This window comes from Periplaneta americana, chromosome 4 (genome assembly GCF_040183065.1).
Source record: "Periplaneta americana isolate PAMFEO1 chromosome 4, P.americana_PAMFEO1_priV1, whole genome shotgun sequence".
Classification (NCBI taxonomy): Eukaryota; Metazoa; Arthropoda; class Insecta; order Blattodea; family Blattidae; genus Periplaneta; species Periplaneta americana.
In genome coordinates this window covers 119867962-119895084 of record NC_091120.1, presented here as the reverse complement: position 1 = coordinate 119895084, position 27123 = coordinate 119867962, and the positions used below count along the sequence as shown (strand labels likewise).

The following is a 27123-nucleotide window of genomic DNA, read 5'->3' as shown; positions in this document are numbered from 1 at the left end:
TTAATATTTTAAATTCTTGCTGATTGGATGTGCACACCATCCCCAGAACGGCTTTCGTTTTATAATATATGCGCTGTCTGACAAAGTGGAATCAGGTGTCTGGTCTGGTTGTTCTGCCTGTACAACAGAACATCCTCGGTTGAGAGTTAATGCTATAATTCTCTGCGCGCGCACAGTGGCGTGGTAGGGATACTCGCTTCTCTCAAGCTCCCAGGCCGTTCTGTAAGCAGGCAGCTCAACTTGTCAATTGTAGCGTTATAAAATATTGTGTCTGACGTCTGTGCATGACTTTTTGTGTGAGTAAATGTACCGTGTTTATCTTTTATTAGTGTTCATAGTTGTGTGCCAGCGCAGGTGAACAATTGGAATTACTTGTTTAATGATAATAGCACTTGGAAATGTATAATGTAAAAGATATTTTGCAAAAACCATTTTCTTCTCGGCCACTCTAAGAAAAATTACATAATGTGAATAAGGGTAGACTTACCTCGTCACTTCCGAATTCAGTGCAACAGTATAAAACAAAAAGCGAACAATAGACTAAACATTTTTCTATTTCACAATGTGAAAATGTAGAATGGTTAGCAGGTTGTGAAACTTGAAACAGATTATTTTGCTGGCCATGCTTATTGTTTCTAATAAAAATAAGGTTTGAAGTGAGCATGGATTTACGGACTTCAATCACTTTTCTAGTGCACAGCAAAAACATTCAGAATCCCAAACTCATGTAAAATGTTTCCTGAAATCAAAACTTTTCGGCAAACAGCGAATTGATTCTTTACTTGATGATCAGCGAAGAATTTATACTGGTAAGCACAACGAAGAGGTAAAGAAAAATAGAGCAGTATTGATACAAATCATTGACGCTATTTGTCTTCTAGATAACCAGAAGCTCCCTCTATGGGGAAATGACGAATCAGATAGTTATTTGAACACAGGAATTTTTTTTAATATTTTTAATGTGTTAAAAAATATGACTTATTTTTAGAAAACTATCTAAATACACGAAACTATTGTTAAATATAAACAATACTAAATTATAGGCCTATATTAAAAATGGAAGTTAATGTAGATCCAATATTTCAGTTATAAGAATTGTGTGACTATAGACCAACTATACATTTTTAACAGAACACCCATACTCCGGGTTCAGCATATGCCACTGGTATTTATTTAATTCGATTATTTAACGAAGCTGTATTGACTACTAGGTTATGTACAATCGATGGAAAAGTGATAGTAAAATAGTATTTAGTGAGATGAGGTCGAGGATTCACCATAGGATTATCTGACATTTTCCTTAAAGTTGAGGACATCTCGGAAAAAAAAACTCAGCCAGTCAATCAGCCCAAGTGGGAATGATACCAACGCCCGATCGCAGCTCCAGGTCACATACAAATGCGTTACCGCCTGAGCTACGCCGGTGGCTCCATAAGATGTATTATGTGCTAAATTAACCACTAATACTCCATGTAAGTAAATGATTGATAACAAAATCATGAGATACCTGGGTTTCGGGAAACACTAAGCTGTCAACGTCAACCTTCTGGCTAGTCGACGAACGCAGCTTGGCAGGCATATATATATATATATATATATATATATATATATATATATATATATATATATATAGGACAAAGCAGAATGACGTAAAGAGTAATATGCTGGGATTACCCCGTCCGACAGTATACAGAAAACACGCCATTTACAAAATAACGTTGTCTTCGATCTCTGTCCGGAACGTTTCAATTAGCTGGGGAGTAACAGTGACACATATCGCTGCAAACTTCAACGAGCAAGGCGTCACGTAATTTTCCACCAAGAATGTCAGGGAATCATACCTCAATGTGTTACGGCAGCCGCCGGTCAACAAGTCCAAGTGCTAACACCAGGTCACAAGACTGCGTTTAATCTGGGTGCAAGAACATCGGTAGTGCTCTTTAGACAATTGGCTACAGATCGATTTCCTGGCTCAGTGAAACTCAATTTCAGTTATTTCGAACAAAAGTCAGGCTGTGTAACTGGTGAAAATTGCATGATGCTGTGTACCCATTACAAGAAACTCTTCAGACTGGCGGAAGTTCAACTTTGGTCAGAGGAATGTTCGACAAGCACACGATGAGAAACTGATACTCCTCCAGGTTATATATATGTCCCTTCTTGTCCATTATCTGCATTCTTGCATAGTCTTCAATTCACGCATCCACAGGTTGATGGGCTCTTCCAGTAAGACGGTGCTCCTCCCCAGAGAGCTCATTCTCACTAACATTGCGTATTAGCCGTGTATAACTTTTCTTCTTACCGAAAACGGAACCATTTCCTCACCATTTATTAAACAACTTAACAACATAATGGTTACTTAGTTCCGTGGTCTCCAAAACTTGTGTAAAGGCAACTCGTACGACTTCTTCTCAGTAAATATGTTTCAAAGAGGAAAATGCGCTTCTGTACTCTGTATTAACATTGTTTCTCAATATAATTAAGACACCTGACTACGAGCGTGATGTTACAACTTATAAGAAAAACCCGGATATTATGATGTGGGCTGAATTCGAAACTAAGTTGCGAACATTCTCACACAGCTGCGAGATTTCCGTGAGGCAATTAGAGTTTAAAGTTTTTTCGACCTCAAGCTATCTCTTATTTCCGTAAATATGTAAATTATTCACACATACGCGAAAGATCGCTTGCCAGACTATAGTGTCGTGACACGATAAGAATGTTATCCGCGAGAGCTGGAGGGTCTGCTTGCAATGTTGTAGTGTTGAGAGACGGCAGGAGTGCAGGCACTTCATAGGTTTGACTCCCTCTATGGCAGTCATTTCAACCAGCATTCAGCGAGAAAATGAAAATAAAGTTTGAGGGAAAAATTATGAAAATAAAAATGAAAATAGTAGCAAAAAAATTGAGTCCACAAGAGCCAACTTTCAGCAAACGCGGCATAAATCAACATTCAGTAAATATAGTGTAGGTGTGTTAGTGGCAGAGAAGAGATGACTGACGCACAGCTATGGTTGCCAGATCAGTAAAGTTAGAATATTGTATGTTACCAACCTTAAAAATGTCGTATTTCATTTGCTTTTATGAAAAACAATCTTACATTAAATACCTTGGCAAAACATGTAATAATATTGTATGATTTCATATTTCCTAATATAAAATTAAGAAAACGTACCTAATACCATAATTATCACACTAATATTGTATTGTAACAATTTTCTATAATTAAACTTTAATTTTCTACAATAAAATTCAAATAAATATGTAAAAAAGTGATTGACTTCTATTTGTGAGTAATGTATATTTTGTTCCTCTTCTCAACTTTTTTTGCCCCATGCGTCCATTCATCATTCTTCATACTATCATCCCCCCCCCCCAATGTCTACTCAAAATAATGTACATAAAATTGAAAATATTTTATTTTATATACATTTCTCTCTTTATTCGTATTTGTATATTGTACTCCTCATTCCGTCCTAAAACCCTCAAAGTCCCCCACCCCGGTTGGAAACCACAGTTTAGATTATATGAGTGCGCCATGGGATTTTAAATTACACCTTTAGTGTGCCACATGTTGAAAAATGTTGAAAAACGCTGCTCTATACAACGGTAAATCCAGTTGCAATAATACGCATTTTAAATATTTAAACATAAATTGCTCAAACTGAATTATTGTCACACCCTTGTAAGACCTGAACTTCTCATATTCTTTTGGTAAATGAAAACTACAGAGTTAATTTCTCACAAATTGTTGCCGGTGATTTCAATTGTAACATTATCCTAAATATACTGTATTTACATATACGTTGAACTGCATTAATATTTTATTTTGTTACAGAGGAGATGTTGATACTATTCCTTCACAGCTGCTATTATGATGTTGCAAAAACTAAGAGCTGTATTGAATGTTACTATAAATTTATAGATAATTCTCCAGAATTATATACGAATAGAGACTTGAAACATCCAGAAAATAAGAAAGTTCTTCCAGTTATGTAAGTATAGGCTACTATGTTTTGTGAACAAGGTGATATAAAAATATTTCTAATAGTTTTATATAGGTGGCATACAGTTTCTTATTAATAAAAGACAGACACTTATACAAAAATTATATTTGATTACGTCAGTGTGGCTCCTAACCTCATGCCTCGAACCGAATCAAGTTTACGGAGTTCTGGGATAGCATAATGAGACAGTTTTATAGAGGAATGTTCAATTTTAAAAGTATAATGTCAAAATTTCTATCTATATTCAAACAGAATAGCCAAGAAATTGAAGGGCTCCCTGCAAAAAGTGGGTAGCTCCACTTTTTGGTCAAATTAATTTTTTTTTTCACAAGTTAAAAAAAATATGTCCGATCTTTTAGTACAAGAACGGTGTGATTCCGAGCATTTGGTAGTAGTTACAGTGGAATTGGGGCTGAGCTCCCAATCGTTTCGTTGCAAAAAAAGCAGGCAACTCCTGGAGCTATATACAGAGTGAACCATAACAAGTGTCATTAATTTCAGAGGACTATTCTTTGAGATATTTCAAAGTGTTACTTTTTAGATATTTCAAACAAAATAGTTCAATAATATTTTGCTCGTTTTTACTTTCTTTTTGAGATAAAAATTGTTTTATACTAGTTATTTCATATCGTATTTTAGGAAAGCCATTGTTTTAATTCCCAAATTGTACAGTCAATTTAAAGAAGAGTGCATTGTGATAATAGATGATTGAAAGAATTTTAGTTTTGTTCTTTAAATGTGCAGAAATTTAGCCGAACAATTGTAACTTTTCGTTTTGTAACGAAATTTTACAATGTTACATTTTGTTCGCATCAAATTTCTTCACATTTAAAGGACAAAACTAACATTTTTTCAGTCTTTCATTATCATAATGCACTGCTCCCATAAAATGACTGAACATATTGGGAATTACACTATCGACCACCTCCAAACTATGTGTCAACTAACAGAAAAGGTACAGGAGTTCCAACAGCCAATCTACATCGCCTTCATAGATTATAACAAACCCTTTGACTCCGTGGAGCATGGAAGTGTATTACAGGCTTTAAAACAACAAGGCATCCCCATCAAGTACATAAGATTGCTAGGGAAAATATACAAAACCAGCTCAGCAAAAGTAAGAACAGAAAGAGATGGTGAACGGTTCCAAATAAAAAGAAGTGTGAAGCAAGGAGACCCTCTATCACCAAAACTATTTACAAGCGTGCTGGAACACCAATTTAGAAAACTGAAATGGAAAAACACACATGGACTAAATATAGATGGTTGGAAACTGACACACCTCAGATTTGCAGATGACATAACTCTGATAGCAAGATCAGCAAAAATGCTAGAGGAAATGATCATTGAAGTGTACAAAGTAAGCAGCGCAGTAGGACTCACAATGAATCCCACAAAAACAAATGTTATGACCAATGGAACACAAGACCCTATTCAAATTCAACAATCACCACTTGAGTATGTGCAGCAGTACGTGTACCTCGGGCAAAGCATCTCCCTAAACAAGAACACAGATAATGAAATCTAACGCAGAATAGGACTGGCATGGAATAAATTTTGGTCGCTCAAATTCCTATTCATGGACAAACGGCAAAAAAGCAAGTACGAAAGCTGAAATCCTAGACAAATGTGTCATGCCGACATTACTCTATGGCTGTCAAACGTGGTCCTTGACAGGAAAACAGAAAAAACAGCTACAGGTTTGTCAAAGGAGAATGGAAAGGAAGATCCTAAATGTTTCACTAAGAGACAGACTCAGAAACGAGGAAATAATAAGAATTACAAAAATGCGCGATGTGGTAGAAAGGGCAGAAAACCTAAAATGGAAATGGGGCGGCCACGTAGCATGCATGCATCACCAGAAATGGACGAATCGCACCACAATGTGGGACCCGAGAGAAGGAAGACGGCACGTGGGACGACAAAAAAACCAGATGGGCGGACTACTTCAGAACCAGAGCGGGAAGTCAATGGTCGAGAGTGGCACGAGACAGAGAAGTATGGAGGCAGCTGGCACCAAACATGAATCAGCAAGCACCAGATAGGACAGATAGTCAACGACAGTGAGTGTAATTCGTGTGAAGTGATATGAGGAAGTGTGGGGGATGAGTATAGTAGAAATGATTGAAGAGATAAGTCAGGATCAGTGAAACGAAGAAATATCAGTAATATGACCAAGCTCCCAAGGACTCGCTCACCTTAGGATATGAGCAATTCCCTGTGACAACAGGAGGCCCTTGCCCTTAGGAGATGTGTACGGGCTAAATTTATTATTATTATTATTATTATTATTATTATTATTATTATTATTATTATTATTATTATTATTATTATTGGGAATTAATTCAATAACTTTCCCAAACACGATATGTAATGTTTCATGTGAAACAATTTTTATCTCGAAATGGAAGCAAAAACGAGCAACATTGTATTTCATTTTTTGTTTGAATTATCTCAATAATAACCCCTTGAAATTAATAGCATATGTAGACACACACATATGACTGCTATGTCTTTTGTTGTAGTTCATAATATTCACACAAAGATGGTATGTAGAGACTAAGAAGAGAAAGGCGCAAAATAGGGAAGACTGGAGAATGATAGGTGTGAAGTGATCGGACAGAAAACTATGAATGAATCCTTATTCTTTTCAAGTCTCAGTCTTACTTAAGAATAAATTGTTTTTATTTCAAGTTATTTTCGTTGTGTCCAATTAGTGTTTATATCAAGCTTTTTAACACATGTAGTTCACTGTTTTATTTTGTTGTGATTCTTCTGTAAAAAGATTGACAAGAACTGAAACAATTTCATATAATATTGGAATGTTCCAATTAAACTAAGATTATTTTAAGAAACATTCTGAAACTCATAAATACGAAGTTCATTCGTTAGGTTATAATACCTAAAGACTGCAGCAAACAGAATAACGGAAAGCCTCTGGGATGAAGAGAAAGACCTACACGCAATGTAACAGAATTATTTTTCTGCATACAAAAATCCAAAATAAATTTACTGTAGCATTACAATACTTTTTTCTTCACTTTTGCACTTCGTATAATAATAAAACTACATAAAAACGGAATTCAAGAAAGTTGGCGGGAGCATGGTTGAATAAAATTTCCAGGTTCAAATTAATTTTAAAATAATAAAAAGAGGATGGGAATCGAGTGGTCCTTTTACTTGCATAAGGCACGTCATTTCAGAAAACATCTACGAACTGTGGGACTCTTTCAAGGAAATTCCATTTGTAGACTATACAATGTACACAGAAAGAGCAAAACAATACCGTTTGCATGTGGGGTCTCACAAGCTACATTCCCAAAGTGCCCGACTGATAATGGTATAAAATCAAATACGATAGGAAGTTCAACTGTAATCAATGTTTATGGTACCAATTATAGCTCCCCATAGTGGTAATTACACAGTGTTTATAAGCCCAAAACAGACATTGGTGTAACAATGAATACGAAAGAAAAATTAGCTATAAATAATGATTATTCTACTAATTTTAGCTCTCCTTACATTTACTTAAACACGTTTGTGGGTGCTGATGTAGCTTGGCTTAAAAATCGATAATGTGTTAAATTGGAAAAATCATATTAAAGAAATTACCCCCAAACTAAATTCAGCTTGTTTTGTTATTAGAACTATGCAAAAGATAGTAAATATCAATACCTTAAAAACAATATACTTTGAATACTTCCACTCGGTAATGAGTTTTGGAATAATATTCTGGGGAAATTCCACAGATAGTAACAATATATTTCTATTACAAAAAAGAGTAATTAGAATGATAGTAGGTGCCAAATCTAGGGAATCTTGTAGGACTATTTTCAAAAAACTACAAATAATGCCCATGGCTTGTCAGTATATCTTTTCATTAATAGTCTTCCTCGTATGTAATCGTGAAAACTTTGTAACTAATTCAACAGTTCATAGCATAAATACACGTCAAAAAATGACTTTCATACCCCATCGGCAAGCCTATCGTGCTATCAAAAAGGAGTGCCTCCCTATCGATATAAAAAATGAAACTCAAAACATAAGATTATTTAGGGCCAAATTAAAGAAGTACCTAATTTCTCACGCCTTCTATTCTGTAAGTGAATTCATGACATTCAATAACACTTCATGAAATTGATACTAAAACTATGTGTTGTAATAGTAGACTATATTGTAAATCCCGTCTGTATGTATATTTCATCAAGACTGTGACTATAAATTAAGACTTTATAATAGTATTAATTTTTTTAACTTGTTCCATATTCTAGCTGTAAAACAATGTATGAATACCATGGAATGTTAATAAATACAATACAATACAATACAATCTGTTAAGCACAATGTATACGACAGTAAGCACATTAGGTGAATGATGCATTTCTCCAGTAGAGCAACTCGAAACTTCATGGTCTCAGATAACATTGGGAGGAGCTTCAAAGACAACACATTTAACTGGAAAAGTAGCTTTCTTCCAGGCATGCTCAATCATGTTAGTGAATATGGTGGCACTGAACTGAATATGGATAAGTGCATGCAAGTTGATAGCATTACGGCTCTGGAGGTCAATATCAATGTTGTCGAGTAAAACTGTCTCACAAAAACATTTGGCGAACTTCTTCCATTGACAAAAAAGTATTACATCCAACGGTTGAACAAGGTAAGTTACACCTGGTGGAATGGTTTATTCGGAATTACGAACAACAAATGCAATACAATTGGAGAAATCTCAATCTCTCTTGTGATGGATAATGTTTGCAAGTTACAAAGTGCGTAACTTTGCGATTAACAATCTTGTGAACTGTTTTGAAATTCCAAACCCAGATTGATCCGGATTTGAAATCAAATACTATTTTCAGTTTGATCAAGAAACTGGAAGACACCACTATCTCTGAAACGTTATTATGAGAGAGTTTCATTTGACAACATTGATATTGACCTCCAGAGCCGTAACTCTCTCATCAACTTGCATGCATTTATCCATAATTAGCCGGTCGAGATGGGTCACCCAAGTTGGTGACCGAGGGGTGCAATGGTGGCTCTCGTGCTCTCTCTTTCGCCCATTTTTCGACTTACCACCCAGCTCTTTTCATTCTCTCGTCTTTTTCATCACTATATTTCTTTCTGCCGGCCACCATTGCATGCGGAACGCCCACCACATCATCACAGCCATTTTCACCTTTTCATCCCTGCTGTTAGTTTTTTGCCACGTCCGCCTACATGACGGGATGTGTTACGAATGCCTGGTGGGGCACATACTTCTTCCTCCTCTAGATATTTATATTCATTCTTAAGTTAAGGTTCTTAGTCTTATAACTCCCGTCTCACCAGCAGGGATCTTTGCTATCTCCGTGGTCCTGTCCCATGGTTTCGAGCGCGACTTCCAAATTGTGTGGCACGACAAGGCGCCCAGCAACGAATCAATAGTGGACCCTTTATTCTGGCCCTATATGCAAGTTTAGGTGCCGAGCCCGGACCAAAGGTCAAGTAAACTCACGTAGAGCCCCAATGGGGGACCGAGGCGATTTAGACGTCCCGGTGACCGACTCTGCTCGCCAGAGCGGATATATCGCTCCAAAATGTCACCGCTAACTTATGGATGTCGCAGTATAATCAACCACAAGTCCCCTGAAGCTGTGCAGTCTCGGATTCTCCGGCTTTGGTGGGCGAGTTCGGAGTTAGCCGAGTAGTCCGGCGGTTCTGTTCAGTGTAGAGTGGGGAGCCACGGGCGGTTATTCCCGTGGTAGGGGCATAAAACTGCGACACGCCTCTGGTGTAAGACTTACCATTAGGTGTGTAATCTCCATTTTGAAGGGTCACTTGCGTGAGGTGGGTTGCTTGGGATCGGGCTGAGAGGGGGTCCTCATAGCCGGCACAAACCTAGAAGAATGTTTAGGTGTCTTTCTCTTACGCACCCCATGGTGGCAGGCTGACGCCGACGGTTCCGTAGGGGGGCAGTTAAAATGTCCTCGCGCTCCTCTTCCCTTCCATTAGAGAAACAACATAAGAAACCAAAGTTAGGAAAAGACGATGCGACTGGTGGTCATATGACGAACAATGAAATGGGTCTGGACCCTGAGAAAGTAACAGTTAAAGTGCCGCCTCCAAAGTGTATTAGTATCACCTTGGACGGAACAGAAAAGACTATTAAGAACATCAGTCCATTTTACGTGAGACGCGCACTCGACGGACTCATTGGGAAGGTCAAAAATGCAACTCTAATACGCAACGGTAGTCTCCTTATCAGGACTATATCTCAAAACAGAGTGAGACGCTGTTGAAAGCGAAGTTGCTAGGGTCTTACCCTATTAAAGTCGAACGGCACTCCTCGCTGAACACCACGCGGGGAGTAGTATACACGGATTCTCTGGACGATATGTTTGATGAATAGATCCAACTAGAACTGGCGGAGCAGTCCATGTCCAAGGCTTAAAGTTTATTACGTAATCGGGACGGATGGACTATTCCCCTGAGCACTGTCTTTTTGACCTTCGAAAAACCTGCCCTACCAGAATACATCCTTGTCGGGTGCGAGCGTGTTCCAGTACGTGCGTTTGTGCCTAACCCAATGCGGTGCTTTAGGTACCAACGGTTCGGACATACGCAAAACGTTGCACTAACAACATCATATGTGCAAAGTACGGCGGTGCTGACCATAGGGATTCCCCATGTGCCGGCGACGAGCACTGTGTGAATTCTTCTGGTGACCATGCCGCTAATTCTAAAAATTGCCCTAAGTATATGGTAGAGAAGGATTTCAAGAGTTCCGAGTTCGAGAAAATATTAAGTTTTTCGAGGCCGTAAGCGAATTTCTGACCAACAGAAAAAGACGACGGAAAAGTCCTATGCCTCAGTATTTAAAAATGCAACAGAGGGAATTGACGCTTCGGCACCTCTTGCAAATATACCTGGGAACCGAATTGAGATCGTTACCCAGACGTATGTGGACGTTACCACTCTGACTGCTGAGTCAGACGACACGTGTGGCCTTGATATCAGGCCTTACGTTCCAAAAAAGATCACTACCGTGCCGACAGACAAAGATTCAAGCCTGGTACATAGCCGTGACATCGCAATCCTTGTTCGAGTGACGGGTCGAGATCACGTTCTCGATCCCGTCCTCGATCAAGATCACGATCAGGTGTGCGACGATTTACGAGTGAGCCACCACGGTCGAAGGCTAAGCAGTCGCAATCAAAGGCACCAAATCATAGAAAGGATAAGAAGAGAAGATCCCCTGTGAAGCCATCAGCATGATTTAGCTACTTGAGATGACTGATATTGTGCATTGGAATGTAGACGGTATACGCAGCAGATATACGGAATTACAACAATTGATCTATCATGATAACCTTGCTATTTTATGTTTCCAGGAGGCACACCTCCGGCCTGAAAACTCCCTGAGTATCTCGGGCTACTACGTTCAACTGTACGACCACCTTGCCGGTACTCGTGCCAAGGGAGGTTGTGCCCTCCTACTCCGCCAAAGTATATTTTCCTCTGTTATCAATATTAACAGTTCACATCAATGCATAGCCGCTAGAGTAACTTTACCTACCATACAGTTTTCAATAGTATCTGCTTATATGCCCCAGACACACCTTTCACAGTGCGTGAATTTGAACATATTCTCTCGCAGGTAACTGCTCCATATCTGGTAGTGGGGGATTTCAATGCATCCCACCACTCATGGGGCCCAAATTCCGATGATGACAGAGGAAATAAAATAGCAGAGGTGTGTACCCGTCTAAATCTCGTTACCCTGAATTCAGGTGAAGCAACATACCTCTCCTTGGCTTACGGTACATACTCCATGATAGATATCTCCATTTGTGGCCCAGTTTTGTCCACGCATTTCGAATGGTCCGTGATTCACGACCTACATGGTAGTGACCAATACTCCATCCGAATGCGTATGTCCACTTTACGTCCTCCGGAATCTCGCTCTCCAAACTGGGTTATTAAAAAGGCGGACTGGGTCAAATTTTCGGAGTCCATATCATTCGATGAAAACGGACATGAAAGTGTTGACTCCGTAGTAGACCATTTCTCAAATGTGATTATAAAGTCAGCGAAAATATCTATCCCCGGTCGTCCTGCAGGCCAAAATGCTTCTCTGTCCCCTGGTGGACGGATTCCTGCAGAGAAGCAATCCGATACCGCAAGCGTGCCTTACGCCAATTTGAGCGCCGTGCGACCCAAGAAAATTTTGTCCAGTTTAAACGTCTTCGAGCCAAAGCTCGTCGCACTGTATGCGACGCTAAGAAGACGTCCTGGACAAACTACGTCAAAGCGCTGAAAAAGAACGTCCCCGCTAACATTGTATGGGACAAAGTCCGTTGGATAAAGGGAAAACGTATTCTGTAATTCCGGGCCTTCTAAACAATAGCGTAACGACCACCAGGCCCATAGAAATTGCTAAAAAAAAATAGGGTATTTGCTACCACTTTTGCACATATAAGCAGCTGAAGGAATTAATACCCGGATTTTCTGAAAATCAAAGATCCTGCAGAAAAACGAAACCTAAATTTTAAATCTGATAACACCGAAGACTACAATGCACCGTTCACATCCGAGGAGCTGGCGGTGTCACTAGACACATCCTCTGACACCTCTCCTGGCCCTGACAATATCCATGCTTCGCCATCTTCCGCTAGCTGGAAAATTCTTTCTTCTGTCAATATACAACAGAATCTGGACTGGGGGGTGTATTTCCATCTTCTTGCGTTCCACCATTGTAATCCCAGTCCAGAAACCGAGAAAAGATCCTATAGGCCAATTTATCTCACCAGCTACCTATGTAAGGTTATGTGATGTGGGTACTCGAATCGGAAAACCGATTATCTAATATCCAATATGGTTTTCGTAAGCACATATCTGCCGCAGACCATCTTGTTCGGCTTGAGACCGCCATTAGAGATGCTTTCCTTAAGAAGGAGCATCTTGTGGCGGTCTTCTCTGATCTAGAAAAGACTTACGATACCACATGGCGGTATGGCATTCTGCAAACTCTGCATGAGTGGGGACTTCGTGGCAGTCTACCAACGTTTATTGCGACGTTTATGGCAGAGCGGTATTTCCGAGTTCTAGTAGGCACCACACTTTCTACCGAACATCTCCAAGAAAACGGCATTCCGCAGGGATCTGTATTAAGCGTTCTTCTTTTCTGCATTGCGATAAATGGAATTTCCCACTGTGTGGGTAATGGAGTATTTTCTCTGTTGTACGTTGATGACTTCAGTTTATATTACAGATTTCGATATCTTCCATCCATCGGTCGACAGTTGCAACTGGTCATCAACTTACTATCAGAATGGGCTGTCCGCAATGGGTTAAAATTCTTCACTCTAAAAACGCAGTGTGTCCACTTTTACAACCAACGTGGACTGCATCCACATCCTGAACTGCGTCTTAATGGAATGGAGTTGCAATATACAGACACTATGAGACTTCTGGGCCTTATCTTTGATTATAAATTAACGCGGTAGGAGCATATACGTGACTTGAGAAGGCATTGAGAAAAGTCGTTAAATATTTTACGACTTTCGTCAGGGGTTCGCTGGGGTGCAGAACGCATAGTGCTTTTACGATTTTATCGTGCTCTAATCCAGTCAAAGCTGGATTATGGCTCTTTTATTTACGGCTCAGCAAATAAATCGAAGTTACGTCTCTTAGACAATCTCCACCATCATGGGATACGACTCGCTACAGGGGCCTTCCGAACGAGTCGGATAGAGAGCCTATTGCGAAGCGGGAGAACAATCACTGTATCGGCGACGTAATGTCTTGTTGTGCTCATATGCGGTTAAGCTCCGCTCACAACCCGAGTACAATTCTTACGACTACTTTTACCATCTGTCTCTTTACGACCGATACAGTGAAAATCCACGAAGACTACGTCCAGCAAGTGTGCGGTTTCGTGAACCGCTCTCTGAGCTCGACATTCACCTGACAACAATTCGCACACTGACATATACGACCACTCCACCGTGGATTATGCGACGTCCCATGTTTGATATAAGTGTGAGCCGAAGTTTTAAGAATTTTACACCAGCGTTTTAGTGAACTTTTATCACAGTTTCCAAATTATTCATTAGTTTTTACTGACGGATCTCGAGTAAATGATTGTGTTGGCTGTTCCTTTGTTCCAAATGGACAGATATTTAAATATAAACTGACCCAGTACACTAGTGTCTTTACCCCAGAACTATATATTTTTTACAGAGCTTTATTGTTTTTAATTAGACAAACCCGGGGCAGATTCCTTATCTGCTCCGACTCTTTAAGCGCCATTCAGTCCCTGAAGCGTTTTAATTCTGATGATCCGCTTATGTTGAGAACCCAGGAAATTTTCCACACTCTCCTAACCTCTGATTATGAGATTGGAGTAGTGTGGACTCCGGGTCAAGTTGGCATTCCTGGTAACGAGGCAGCGGATGCTGCAGCAAGGTACGGTGCTATGAATGGGTCTGAGGTGTATTGGCGTGAGAGGTGGCAAGATACTCTAAATTACCTGAAACATACGTTATGGTGGCAATGAGAAGGAGAATGAGTTGCACAAGAGGGAAATAAATTACGAAGAATAAAGAATACTGTTCATGTTTGGGATTCGTCCACAAGAGCGTCACGACACGAAGAAATTTTACTCACCTTGTTGAGGATTGGCCACTGTCATCTGATATATGGCCATCTCCTACTTGGAGAGCCTCAGCCAGAATGTGATATATGTCATGTTCCACTTACGGTGGAACATTTTTTATTACAGTGTAGAAAATATGACCGTGTCCGTCGACAATATGGAATTCGGCTGACTCTACGTGACGCTCTTGGAAATGATTTTAATTGTACAAATGCAGTTCTGAGATTTTTATTGATTACAGGATTTGACAGGATGATTTAGTTTTTTATTGACCCGTTTTACTTATCCTCCGGATATGGACATTCGTTGTTTTATATATGTTTTAACACACTTGACAATTCGGATCTTTATATCCGAGTATTTTATAAATGCGCCAGATAATTTGTTTCTGGTGGAATTTGTTTTATTATTTTATAATTTGTTTTTAAATCTAGTTAGGGTCTGAGAATTGCTCACTTTTATGATTTTTATGCATCACCTTGTTGACACTGCATTTGTAAACCTTGTTTTAACCGTGACAACGCTTTCTCGTTTTTTAAAGCATTCTGATTATTGTATTGTGGTCCTGTTTTGTGAAGGATTTTAGATAAGGGCGCAAATAGCCATAGTAGCTGACGCGCCCTTTTTAAACCCCACTAACTAACTAACTCCATAATTACTTCAGTGCCCCCATATTTACTAACATGATTAAACACGCCTGGAAGAAAGCTACTTTTCCAGTCGAATGTGATGCCTTTGCAGTTCATGCCAATGTCATCTGGGACACTGAAGTTTCGAGTTGCTCAACTCCCAACTGCAGAAATGCATCATTCATCCAATGTGCTTATTGTCGTTTACAATTGTGCTTAACGGATTTCTACATTAACACCCCCAAGCTTGTTTAAATGAATGTAAGGAGAGCTAAAATTAGTAGAACAACACTGGCCAACACATATTTTGGTGCCTTCAATGTTAGACCTGTTCCTGAGTATATTCGACTCGCTGATTCTAAACATGGCACCAGTTTTTCCCTATCAGCTCTAGTTCTTGAGATACAGTATAAATGTCATATACCTCTATTCATTCTTTTGCTCGTCAAAATTCAAGATATTTTAGGCACTGTTTTAATTAATCTCTTTGTAATATGAAATAAATATATTAAAAATTATAATAAATATGAAATACACTAAATTTATTGATTTGAAACGAAAAGCACGAGTTTATGATACAAACATTCCAGTCATTCGACACAGAAGAGGCTCCTTTTGTAGTAAGGCTTCCGAGAGTGGAATCTACTGGCATAATCCCGCATAATGTTCCAACAGTAATCTGCCATCATGTGTGCATCCCGTCTTCCTTGGTATCTACTTTCTATTGTTTTATGTATTGGTGAAATCTTTCAACTGGTTCTTCATTTAAGTCACCAAGGTTCTCTGGAAAACGATCTAAGTGAATGTGCAGAATATGGACTTTAATGCTTAATTTACATCCAAGCCTGTTAAAATGAAAGAGCATATCCTTTACTTCTTAAGTTTAGTTGCCTGCTTTCTTGTTGCCAAGGAAGTTTTCAGAATAAGAACAAATGAAGATCAGGTACAAGATTAGATTTCATTAATTATTTAGTATATGAAATGTTTGTCATTTATGAGCTGCCTGATCGTGGACCATCGAAAATTTGTGCTTTAATTTTCCGTGGTAAGTGCAGGCAATTTATGCCCTATGTATTCAAAACACGAACCATTTTTATTCATAGTCTTTAATTTATATTTTATGTGTAATGGTGACAGAATGATTCTGTCTCGCGCTATTAAAGGTAAATTTATAACAATATACTCTCCAACCACAATATCTTCCCTTGGAGGCCAATCCTTTTTTATCCAATTCACATGTTTTGGCCCTACTATCCCAGTGTAAGGATATTCTAACTAACCAGTTTGTTGACTAAGAAGAAAATGAACAATCTTCAAATCTGCACGATGCTCGTGGTAATTTATCTTTTCCAAAACTAAAGAGAAGGCGTTGTACTCTTTTTTCATCGTGGTGGAGTGACCGATTGGAATGGAGGTGTATTTGTTGCAATTGTTTAAAAGAACACATTTCAAACTACGTTTTGAACTGTTGATTAAAAGGAGCCATTCACTTGGAGTATATTCTGATACACCAATTTTCTTCAGAAGACTTCCGAAGTCGCTATAGGATACTATGATTTTGTCTTCAGTAAAAAGGAAAAAAGGCAGCAAATCTTTTTTCTATCCTTCGAAAAAATATAATTTTCATTCCAGGCTGAAGTACATTCTTTTCCTTCAGTCTGGAGGCCATCAATTCAGAAGACTACTTAGAAAGATTTAGTCCCTAACCAGGTCACTCAACTCGTTCTGGTCAAAGCGTTCATATGTGAAGCTGTTTGAAAATTACTGTAGCTGTCGCCACTCTCTTCACCTTGTTCTGTATCAGACATATAAGATCCATTCTCTGAAGGCTGTGCTAACTCATGGAAGGGTGGAATAGTAGAAGATGCGAGTACGGTACAGATCTCATTGCTCATAGATCAGGATATGATTATTTCAATTCATTTCTGTGATATGAGTAATAAAAAATAACCCATCAAAATAATTTCTTGGTTCCTTGAAAACCACCTAGACGTTATTATAGATAATTTTGTAACAAAAGAGAATTATTATATATACTATATAATTATACAAATTCAACAATATCTAAGAAACTAGAGCTGATACGGCCTAGTCAATGTCATTCTCTGAATCAGCGCATCAAATAACCCGAAGAATAGGTCTAAAAACCAAAGCACTAAGAAAAAAGTTTTTTTTTTTTTTTTTTTTTTTTTTTTTTTTTTTTTTTTTTTTTTTTTGGCCTGTGTAATCATTATTTATAGCTAACTTTCCTTTCGTATTCATTATTATACCAATATCTATCTAGGCTCATAAACATTGTATAATTATCACAATGGGCAGCTTTAATTGATATCATATACATCGATTACAGTTGAACTTTCCATCGTATTTGACTTTATACAATTATCAGTCAGGCACTTCGCGAAAGTACCTTGTTAGAGAGAAGGAAACTCCTACTCTTTGCAACCCAGTCTTTGAACAATATGAATGACCCAACATAATAGTTATTATTATTATTATTATTATTATTATTATTATTATTATTATTATTATTATTATTATTATTTAACCTGACGAAGTTAAAGCTATTAGATCTTCTCTTCCACTTAGCCAGAAACAAATTAAGCTGGTACAATTTGCAATAATACAAGTTGATAATTGGAGACTAATATCACAAGTCAACAAATTGAAATTTTTTCGTATATCTACTGGGGATTTTATTGTATTGTATTGTATTTATTAACATTTCATGGTATTCATACATTGCTTACAGCTAGAATATGAAACAAGTAAAAAAACTTAATACTATTAAAAAGTCTTAATTCTTTCTATCACGTCACATTTCCTAGATATACATCACTAACATAAAGACAGTAATACGATATTGCCAGACATGGCTTATTTGAAATATAAACATAATGTAACACTCAGAACCCACTAAAGATTTCTCAATAACATTTAAAAAAATTATTATAAACCAACAAAGTCACTAAATTCATTCACAGTAATCCAAATGTTACAATGTTTAAAATTAATTTCTTTCGGCAAAATGGTATGACGATGGTTTTTCTTTTGTATGGTGTCTTATTCGTCTCTCTAAAAAGATACCAACAATGATCACCCATCAATGAGTGGTTCTAGTAACCTTGGTAACGACTCTCCATAGTGGGGTGTTCACCCTGTTCGTCAATACAAGCACCTCAGTTTTCAGGGAAAAAGTCAAGGTGTGAGTGTAAATGTGACTTTAGTTATCTAGCAGAGCAGTCACTATAGAATTATCGTCTCTTTTACCCAGAAATCCGTAAACAATGGTTTTTAAAGAGGACCTTGGGGTTAAGTCATGATTTGTGAGCTTTGCATTAAAAGTACAATATTTCAACAATTTTATGATTTGTTACCCAATAAATATAGCCTACCTTCTTCCACCGTACATACATCCAAATAAAGAGTTTACCCAACATAGTCCTTATTTATTATACACTACCTCTGAAAAAGTGACAACAGAAACAACGTAAAAATATTTTTAAAGTCCATATAAAATATCTCAAGACCCTTACGTGATACAGCAATTCCGAAGGCCGTTTTGGATTCTACAACCAAAAATTGATAGGAATTAATGTATCATACACCTGATACAAAATGGTTGTTAACCAGTGTATTTAAAGAACATTCAAACATTGATGTACTTATACAATCAAAATTTGACTAAAGTAATGCAAACATACTAAATAATAATTACAAAATAATGTAAGACTTAAGTTACATTCTCTGAATATGCAAGTGGTAAGTTAACAGATACGAGGCGCATCCAGAAAGTAAGTTTCCCGATTTTTTCCCCTTGAAAGTAAAAGTAATTAGCCGTGTCAATTGCGCATGCATAACAGACTTATGACGTATCAATCATATACCAGCCGGACAGGTCCCGCCTGGTGCCAGTAGCGTGGCAGCAGTGGTCCGAAATTGAAGCTCTTATTCCTTCTTCCGCCGCCTGCGAGGTTCGGTCGGTGATAAAGTTCTTTAATGCACAAAGCATTGCGCCAATTGAAATTCATCGGCAGCTCTGTCAGGTCTATGGGCCGAACATCACGAGTAAGCAGATGGTGCGTCGCTGGTGTAGGCAGTTTTCCGAAGGTCGTCAAAGTGTCCATGATGAAGAGCGCAGTGGGCGACCGTCCCTCATAATTGATGATCGTGTTGAGCTGGTGCGGCAGTGCATCATGGAGAACCGTCGCTTCACGATTACGAATCTGAGCAGCCATTTTCCGCAGATATCGCGATCCTTGTTGCATGAGATTGTCACTAAGCACCTGCTGTTCAAAAAAGTGTGTGCCAGGTGGGTGCCGAAAAACCTGACACCCGAACACAAAATGCAACGTTTAGGAGCAGAACTGACATTTCTGCAACGGTATCACGATGACGGCGACCAGTTCCTCGACAGAATCGTCACGGGCGATGAGACTTGGATTTCGCACTTAACCCCGGAAACCAAGCAGCAGTCAATGCATTGGCGGCATAGTGGATCTCCGGTCAGGACGAAATTCAAACAGACGCTGTCGGTATGGAAAGTGATGTGCACGGTGTTCTGGGACAGGAAGGGCATTCTGCTCATTGACTTCCTTCCAAGAGGTGAAACAGTGAACGCTGACCGTTACTGTGAAACACTGCTAAAATTGCGACGTGCCATTCAAAACAAGAGGAGTGGAATGCTTACTGCAGGTGTTGTGCTCCTCTATGACAATGCTCGTCCACATACGGCTCGGCGCACAGCAGCTGTTTTGACGGAATTTGGCTGGGAGTTGTTTCATCATCCACCCTACAGTCATGATCTTGCTCCCAGCGATTTTCACGTTTTCTTGCACCTCAAGAAATTCCTGTCCTCCGGTGAGCGTTTTGGCAACGACGAAGAGTTGAAGACGTCTGTCACACGTTGGTTCCATTCACAGGCGGCAGAGTTCTACGACAGAGGGATACAAAAGTTGATCCCACGATACGACAAGTGTCTCAATTCTGATGGTGGCTATGTTGAAAAATAGCTGAAACATTGCTGTACCTGTTGCCAATAAATGTTTTCCTGAAAGTGTGTGTTCTTTTTTTATAGGGAAACTTACTTTCTGGATATGCCTCGTATCACAAATTATAAAAATTACAGGTTCAGACATAAATTATAACTATGCATCACGGAGGAATATTACGTAGACACACATACATACAAGGGAGAATTAAACATGAATGAGGAAGAAAGAAAACATATTTTCAGAAATAGTGAATAGAATTATGTACTAACAATATGTAGGATTAAAATGAAGATTTATAATTTCAATGATAAAAGTACATAAAACAATCGTGATAAGAAAAAATAAGGTACGGGAAAATTAAGTATGATGCTGGGAGTTATGTGACTTAGCACTGGTCACGTGTTTGAATAATTTACTTTTAAATCACGATATCGTTTGACAGTTCCTGAGGGAGCTGGAGTTTCAGAAACGAATTTCTGATGCTGTGAAAGAGGAAGAATAGTGAGATGTTTTATGGCAAATCATACAGTAGATAATAAAGGGTAATTTTTAGAACGAGTGCTCAGACTGTGATATGAGGACAAGAAATTAAAACTCACTGTGGGATAATTAGGCGAATAAGTATTGATGATGCAATATAGGAAAATTAATTACTGGATTTATCATCGGTCTTGTAATCTTACCCATTGGAGCATTTCAAGGTAAGGTGTAAAGTGGTCGTATTTGCGGATGTTACAAATGAAACGTATGCAGGCATTATGAACGCGTTGTAATCTTTGGTCTAAATTAGAATTTAAATCTGTTAGTAGAATGTCATAGTACTCAAAATGTGGCATCACCAATGTTTATATGAGAATAATTCTTTAATTCAAAGGGTAGAAAATTTTTCAGGCGATTTAATGACTGTAGAATGAAGACGATGGTCTTACATGTGTGTGTGACTTGGACATTTCACTTGAGCCCCTCATCTATGTTCTCATCTAGATATTTAACAGAGGTACTGAATGGGATTATAGATTAATTTAATTTTACAGAATTTATAATAGCAGATTTTAAAATACGTAGGAGGCATTGTTGCCCGATTAAAATTGCCTACGACTTATTTGGACTCAAAGAATTTTGATATTGAGTTCAAGTCACTGTTCAATTGGTTTATTGTGTCATTTAGAGTTTTAGGTCGCATATGTGCAAAATAGAAACATACTTTAAACAAAACAACATCACAGAACTTGAAAAAGATCCCACCACACAATACCACAACACAATAAAAAGCACAATCAACAAAAGCAAAGATATAATACCGCACAATATGAAACAACAACTCAAACCCATCAAACCAGCAGCACCTATACTCAATGCACTACCCAAGATACATAAAGATAACATACCAATTAGACCTCTAATCAACTACAAACAGGCACCAGCACACAAACTAGCCACATATATGGACAAAATTATCAGAAACAACATAAAATTCAGAAAACAGACAACAACAAAAAAATACTATAGACCTAGTTAACAAAACAGAACAACAACACATTCCACACAATGCAACACTAGCATCTTTCGATATCACTAACTTATACACTAACATACCGATACAAGACACATTACAGATACTAAAACAAATGCTCACAGACAATAACACACCACAAGAATACATCGAAGAAATCATCCATATCACAGACATCATAACAAAACAAAACTATTTCACACACAACAACAAATACTATACCCAAACAGAAGGTTTGCTAATGGGATCTAGCATACTAGCAGAGATATTTTTACACAACAAAGAACAAACATACATACTCAACAATGAACACAAAAAATATGCAGACAACATAATATACTGACACAGATACGTAGACGACATACTCATACTATACAAAGGAAACAAACGACAAATATACAAACTACACCAATACATAACAAATTACACCCAAAACTCCAATACACACTGGAACTTGAAAATAATAACTCCGTAAATTTCCTAGACATCACCATAACAAAAGTTGACAACAAACACACCTTCAAAATATACAGAAAACCAACCACCACCACCACACACATACACAACACATCTAATCACTCCACACAACACAAACATGCTGCATTCAGGACAATGGTACACAGATTACTCAACATACCCATGAGCCAACAACACTGCAATGAAGAAGTAAACACAATCAAATACATAGCACAGGAAAATGGTTACAATCCAAACATAATAGACAACATCATAAGGAAGACAAAACAAAAACTCAACAAACACAAAACACAACACAAACACAAGAACACAAGAAATACATTACACTAACATACGAAAACAAAAACACACATAAGATCGCATCCTCATTCAGACAACAGAAATACAACATAGCATACAGGACAAAAACACACTACAAAGACATCTCAACACACAAACAAATAAATACAACCACACAGGCGTATACAAACTCATATGCAATAGTTGCGACAGTTTTTACATTGGACAGACAGGCAGATCATTCCAAACTCGATACAAAAAACACATTAAAGCAATAACCAGAGGACACAATACATCTACATATGCCGAACACATAACTAATGCTAACCAAACATACAATAACATAAATACAAGCATGGAAATCCTACACATACAACCCAAAAACCAAAAACTCAACACACTAGAACAATATGAAATATACAGACACACTAAAATACACCCTAATCAAATTCTCAACACACAGATCAATTTCAGAACACACACACTATTAGACACAACTCTTCATCACACGAACACACCCACACAACAGGCAGCGAAGTTGAGATAGCGCCGAGATCTAGTAGGCTCTGAGGATGGTGTTAAGTAACACCGAAACAGCTGTAAGCCACACGTGCTTACATAATTAACACGAGTAAGATCGCCATTTAATCAATTATTTATATTCAAGTGTTAAAAGTAGTGTACGAAAGATTCAACATGGATATATTTTCAATGACAGAAGTTCTTTTTGATATACCTACTACAGAAGAAATCACTTGACATACAGTACTGTTTTCAGCTATTCAGAGACAAATAAAGAAATTAGAAGACATGAGAAATTACTGCAAGAGCAAAGAATATTTCAGCATTTTGAACAGTACAAATGATCTGAAAATAACAAGAGATAGTTCTACTTAAGTCTAGCCCATTATAGGCAGCTATACTATGAAATTTTATATAACATTATAGTTAAGCTTCAGACTAGGTTCAGAGACATTCAGAAATTAGAATTATTCTTTCTCATGGTAGATGCATCATGATTTAGTGAATTCAAAAAAATATTTATCTTTTAAAGAGTTAAATTCATTAAAAAGTCATTATTCTCTTCACTTCGACTTTTCACGACTGAAAAATGAATTGGAATTTGTCTATTTGAACGTTCAGTTCATGTCTCGTAGTGCAACGGACAGTATCAAGATGTTTGTGAAAAGTGATATACAGAGTGTATTGCCGGAATCCTACAGACTGTTTTGCGCTGCAACAATACCAGCAACAAATTGTAGTGTTGAGAGAAGTTTCTCTTGCCTGAACAGAGCGAAGTCTTATTTAACCCATTTATGCCCAGATTATTATTTTTTTAAATTTTTGTTTCACATATCATATTAAATGAGTCAGAGGGACGTTCTAAGCATGAGGAACTATGAAAATACTGATTTAGTTACTTCGGTAAAAAATCATGGGGTGGATCGATAACGACCCACTAGGCACTTCCTCGAGAATTTGTTCATTATAATGTTTTGACGATTTCTTGTTTTATTTATGCTTTTGCGTAGTATGCAACTTGTTAAATTTAAAAGTAATGTATAAACAAATCATTACCATATTAAAAACGCATACGATTTTTTAAAAATATTTATTGAATAATAATTATAATTTCCCAGAGAGCTACATTCACATTCACATGTATTTTACATTCACCAATCTGAAATGAAACCTTGTACTGGAAGAATAAATAATTTGAAACACAATAAATTATGGTACATGACATAAGGTCCATACCTGTGGAGTAACGGTTAGCGCGTCTGGCTGCGAAACCAGGTTGCCCGGGTTCGAATCCCGGTCGGAGTAAGTTACCTGGTTGAGGTTTTTTCCGGGTTTTTCCCTCAACCCAATATGAGCAAATGCTGAGTAACTATCGGTTCTGGACCCCGGACACCGGCATTATCACCTTTATCTCATTCAGACAATAAATAACATGAGGTGTTGGTACAGCGTCGTAAAATAACCTACTAAAAATACATGACATAAGTCCTTATTTCTACTCATGATATGGTGCATCTCTGACATGCTTTTACATTGCCACAAATCTTGTATCGGCATCTTTGTTGTTGGATTATAGTGCCCACAGTGATCCTTTCTCCGGTGTTCTTTGATGGTATCGAAGGTACGAACTCATCTTCCACTCTTTGGAGAAATGTCGTATTTTAGGCTTGCGTTATTTTGTGGCCGAAGGCGAGTGCATCGAAAGACTTTCCATATGATCGACTGACTGAGAAGCCTAGTATTGTTTATGCACACATCTAATAACCACGAAAGTAATGGTATGTGCCATTTTTCCACGTAGGTCAGAAGTATGTACTCTACTCATATTGCAATTATATTTACGGAAAACATAAGGCAGACGAACTTTGATTTCCTCTTCTTGTAAAGGGGCTACTTCATATTCGATAGACGTGATGCTCACCTTTATTTCTTTCTCGCTTTATTCTACGTGTCGGTGGTGGGGGAATTCTCAATTTCATTGCTGATAAGATCGGAATTTTTTCTAATATCAGTGCCGAACAATGTCTGGTAGCTTTGTCACTAATTCTGTTGTGGCTTGTAGTTGAGCTCGGTTGGAGTCCTTGCAATCTTCATCTCCAGAATCTGCATCCGTTATCCTCAGGCAGACCAATGAATATATCTGCCCCATATTTTGGTATTTCGGAAGAATCAGATCTCTCCAATTATTCTAGAATTTAGATTACTGTCAGACCACTGAGTCTGAAAGAGGAAATAATTATGATTATGGAAAATGTAATGAAGGGTCTCAGTTTCAGATGGTACCAGTAGGGGACCCTCATGAAGATAATAAAAAGACAAAACGGGGTCATTCTGGTTGTTATTCACACTCGACTCTCATAGGTGCCGCTAGTGCCGAGAATTATGAACTATTTAGTTCGTCAAAGACTATCCAGAGTGCATCCCAAGCAGTGAGATATAAAATTACACAAATAAAACAATGTTGTAAATGAAAGCGGTAATAAGCCTGAGATATTCAGAGAAGTGCTATCAGAATTATCATTCCCAAAAGCACTCCTAATTCTTACACAAACTTCTATTGAGGTAGTTGTTCGTAAAAACATCGCTCAAAGGAAAATAATAAGAAAACAAAATGATTTCATAATGAAAAGCTATGTGAAAGGTAATTCTCGAATAAGTGCTTAGTGGGTCCTTATCGACCCACACTAAATTCTAAGCCCTACTGTACAGCAAATAGCGTAAATATTGACAAAAACATACAAGATGCATATTCTCCTGAATCTTCTTGGCAGGAAACAATGACTGTTAATAAAATTCACGGATTGAACAGAGTTTTTACTCACTTTTATTTCTCCAAGGGAGACGGTAGTTGCGTCATATTTATTCGGCAAGTTCCCGCGCAATAATGACGTGGTCTGTTGGTTTCCCGCGTGTTCCACAAGTGCATTGTACCTTTGTGCATCTAAGAAAAGTAGATACGTTGTGTTGCCTAAACTAATTCGCGTGGAAAATAATTTTAATCAATGGGTTGAAAACGACCCACCTGGGCATAAATGGGTTGGAGTACCATGGGACAGTTTAGAATGACAGTCTTAGCCACAGAATCAATTGAAAGAGAGCTTCGTTAGAAAAACAGGAGTCGTAGTATGATGACATCATTAAGCGGTATGCTCGTAAGAAGGATCGGCGCATAGACCTAATGTACAAATGAAAGTAAGATAATCTTAAGCTGAACGTTCCCCAAGCGCTTGCATGAAGGACAGGTACTGCAAGCGAAACATTTTTAGTATAGCATAATATATAATAAAAAATAAGCATTGATTTGTGAGTTGTGAGTGCCAGGAATGTAGACGGTTGATGATCACTGTATAGATTATTATGTCATTATGTTTTGTAAATTTTGCCTATCCTGGACATTTGACTACGAGCCGCCACTGGTTTGCAGAGGAGCAAGTCTATGTTCACGGAACAGTAAAGTCTAGAAGTGTCATCACAGTTACCTTACTCTTATCCATTGTTTCAAGAATGTCTTCAGTTACTTTGACAACGGCAGTAACAGTACTATGTTCTGCACGGAAGCCAGATTGATAAGAATGCAGAAGATTGTTCTCATTCAGATAATCAGGAAGTTGATTGTGAATAATTCGATCCAGTGCTTTCGACAGGGCAGGTAAAATGACGATAGAACGGTAATCGCGAGGTACTGGTGGGGTTTTGACTTTAATATTACTAAAGCCTGTCCATCGAAAGAATAAAGTTATGTAAACGCATGCACGTGGTCTTGAGATTTCTCAATTGACAGTAATTCTTTTGTTTGTTGTCATGCGAACAGATCTATTGGTGTCCAGTGGTTTACACCATTTTATTCTTTCGCTTGAGAGAGTGTATATCGAAGTTATATATAATTAAATAATTTTTTTCCACAGTCTTTTTTTCGAAAAAAGTAAGCAATATTTACACTGTACATGCTCGCGTATTTTCTTACGAGCTATTTCGCCATTACGATCATCATTTGGTATTTTGAAAGCCATAATTATATTCGAATAGACAAACATCATTATTACTGTTATCCAATAAACGATTA

The 27123-nt window shown here is 37.9% G+C and overlaps 1 protein-coding gene across 1 annotated transcript in view; it reads left to right on the top strand.

Moving 5' to 3' along the window:
* Positions 1–27123, top strand: part of LOC138698153 (alpha-tocopherol transfer protein-like) — a 219993-nt gene that overhangs the window by 8271 nt on the left and 184599 nt on the right. The window contains exon 2 of the mRNA XM_069823895.1: positions 3839–3995. Within this exon, the coding sequence (XP_069679996.1) occupies positions 3839–3995 (157 nt within the window). The remainder of the gene's footprint in view (positions 1–3838; positions 3996–27123) is intronic.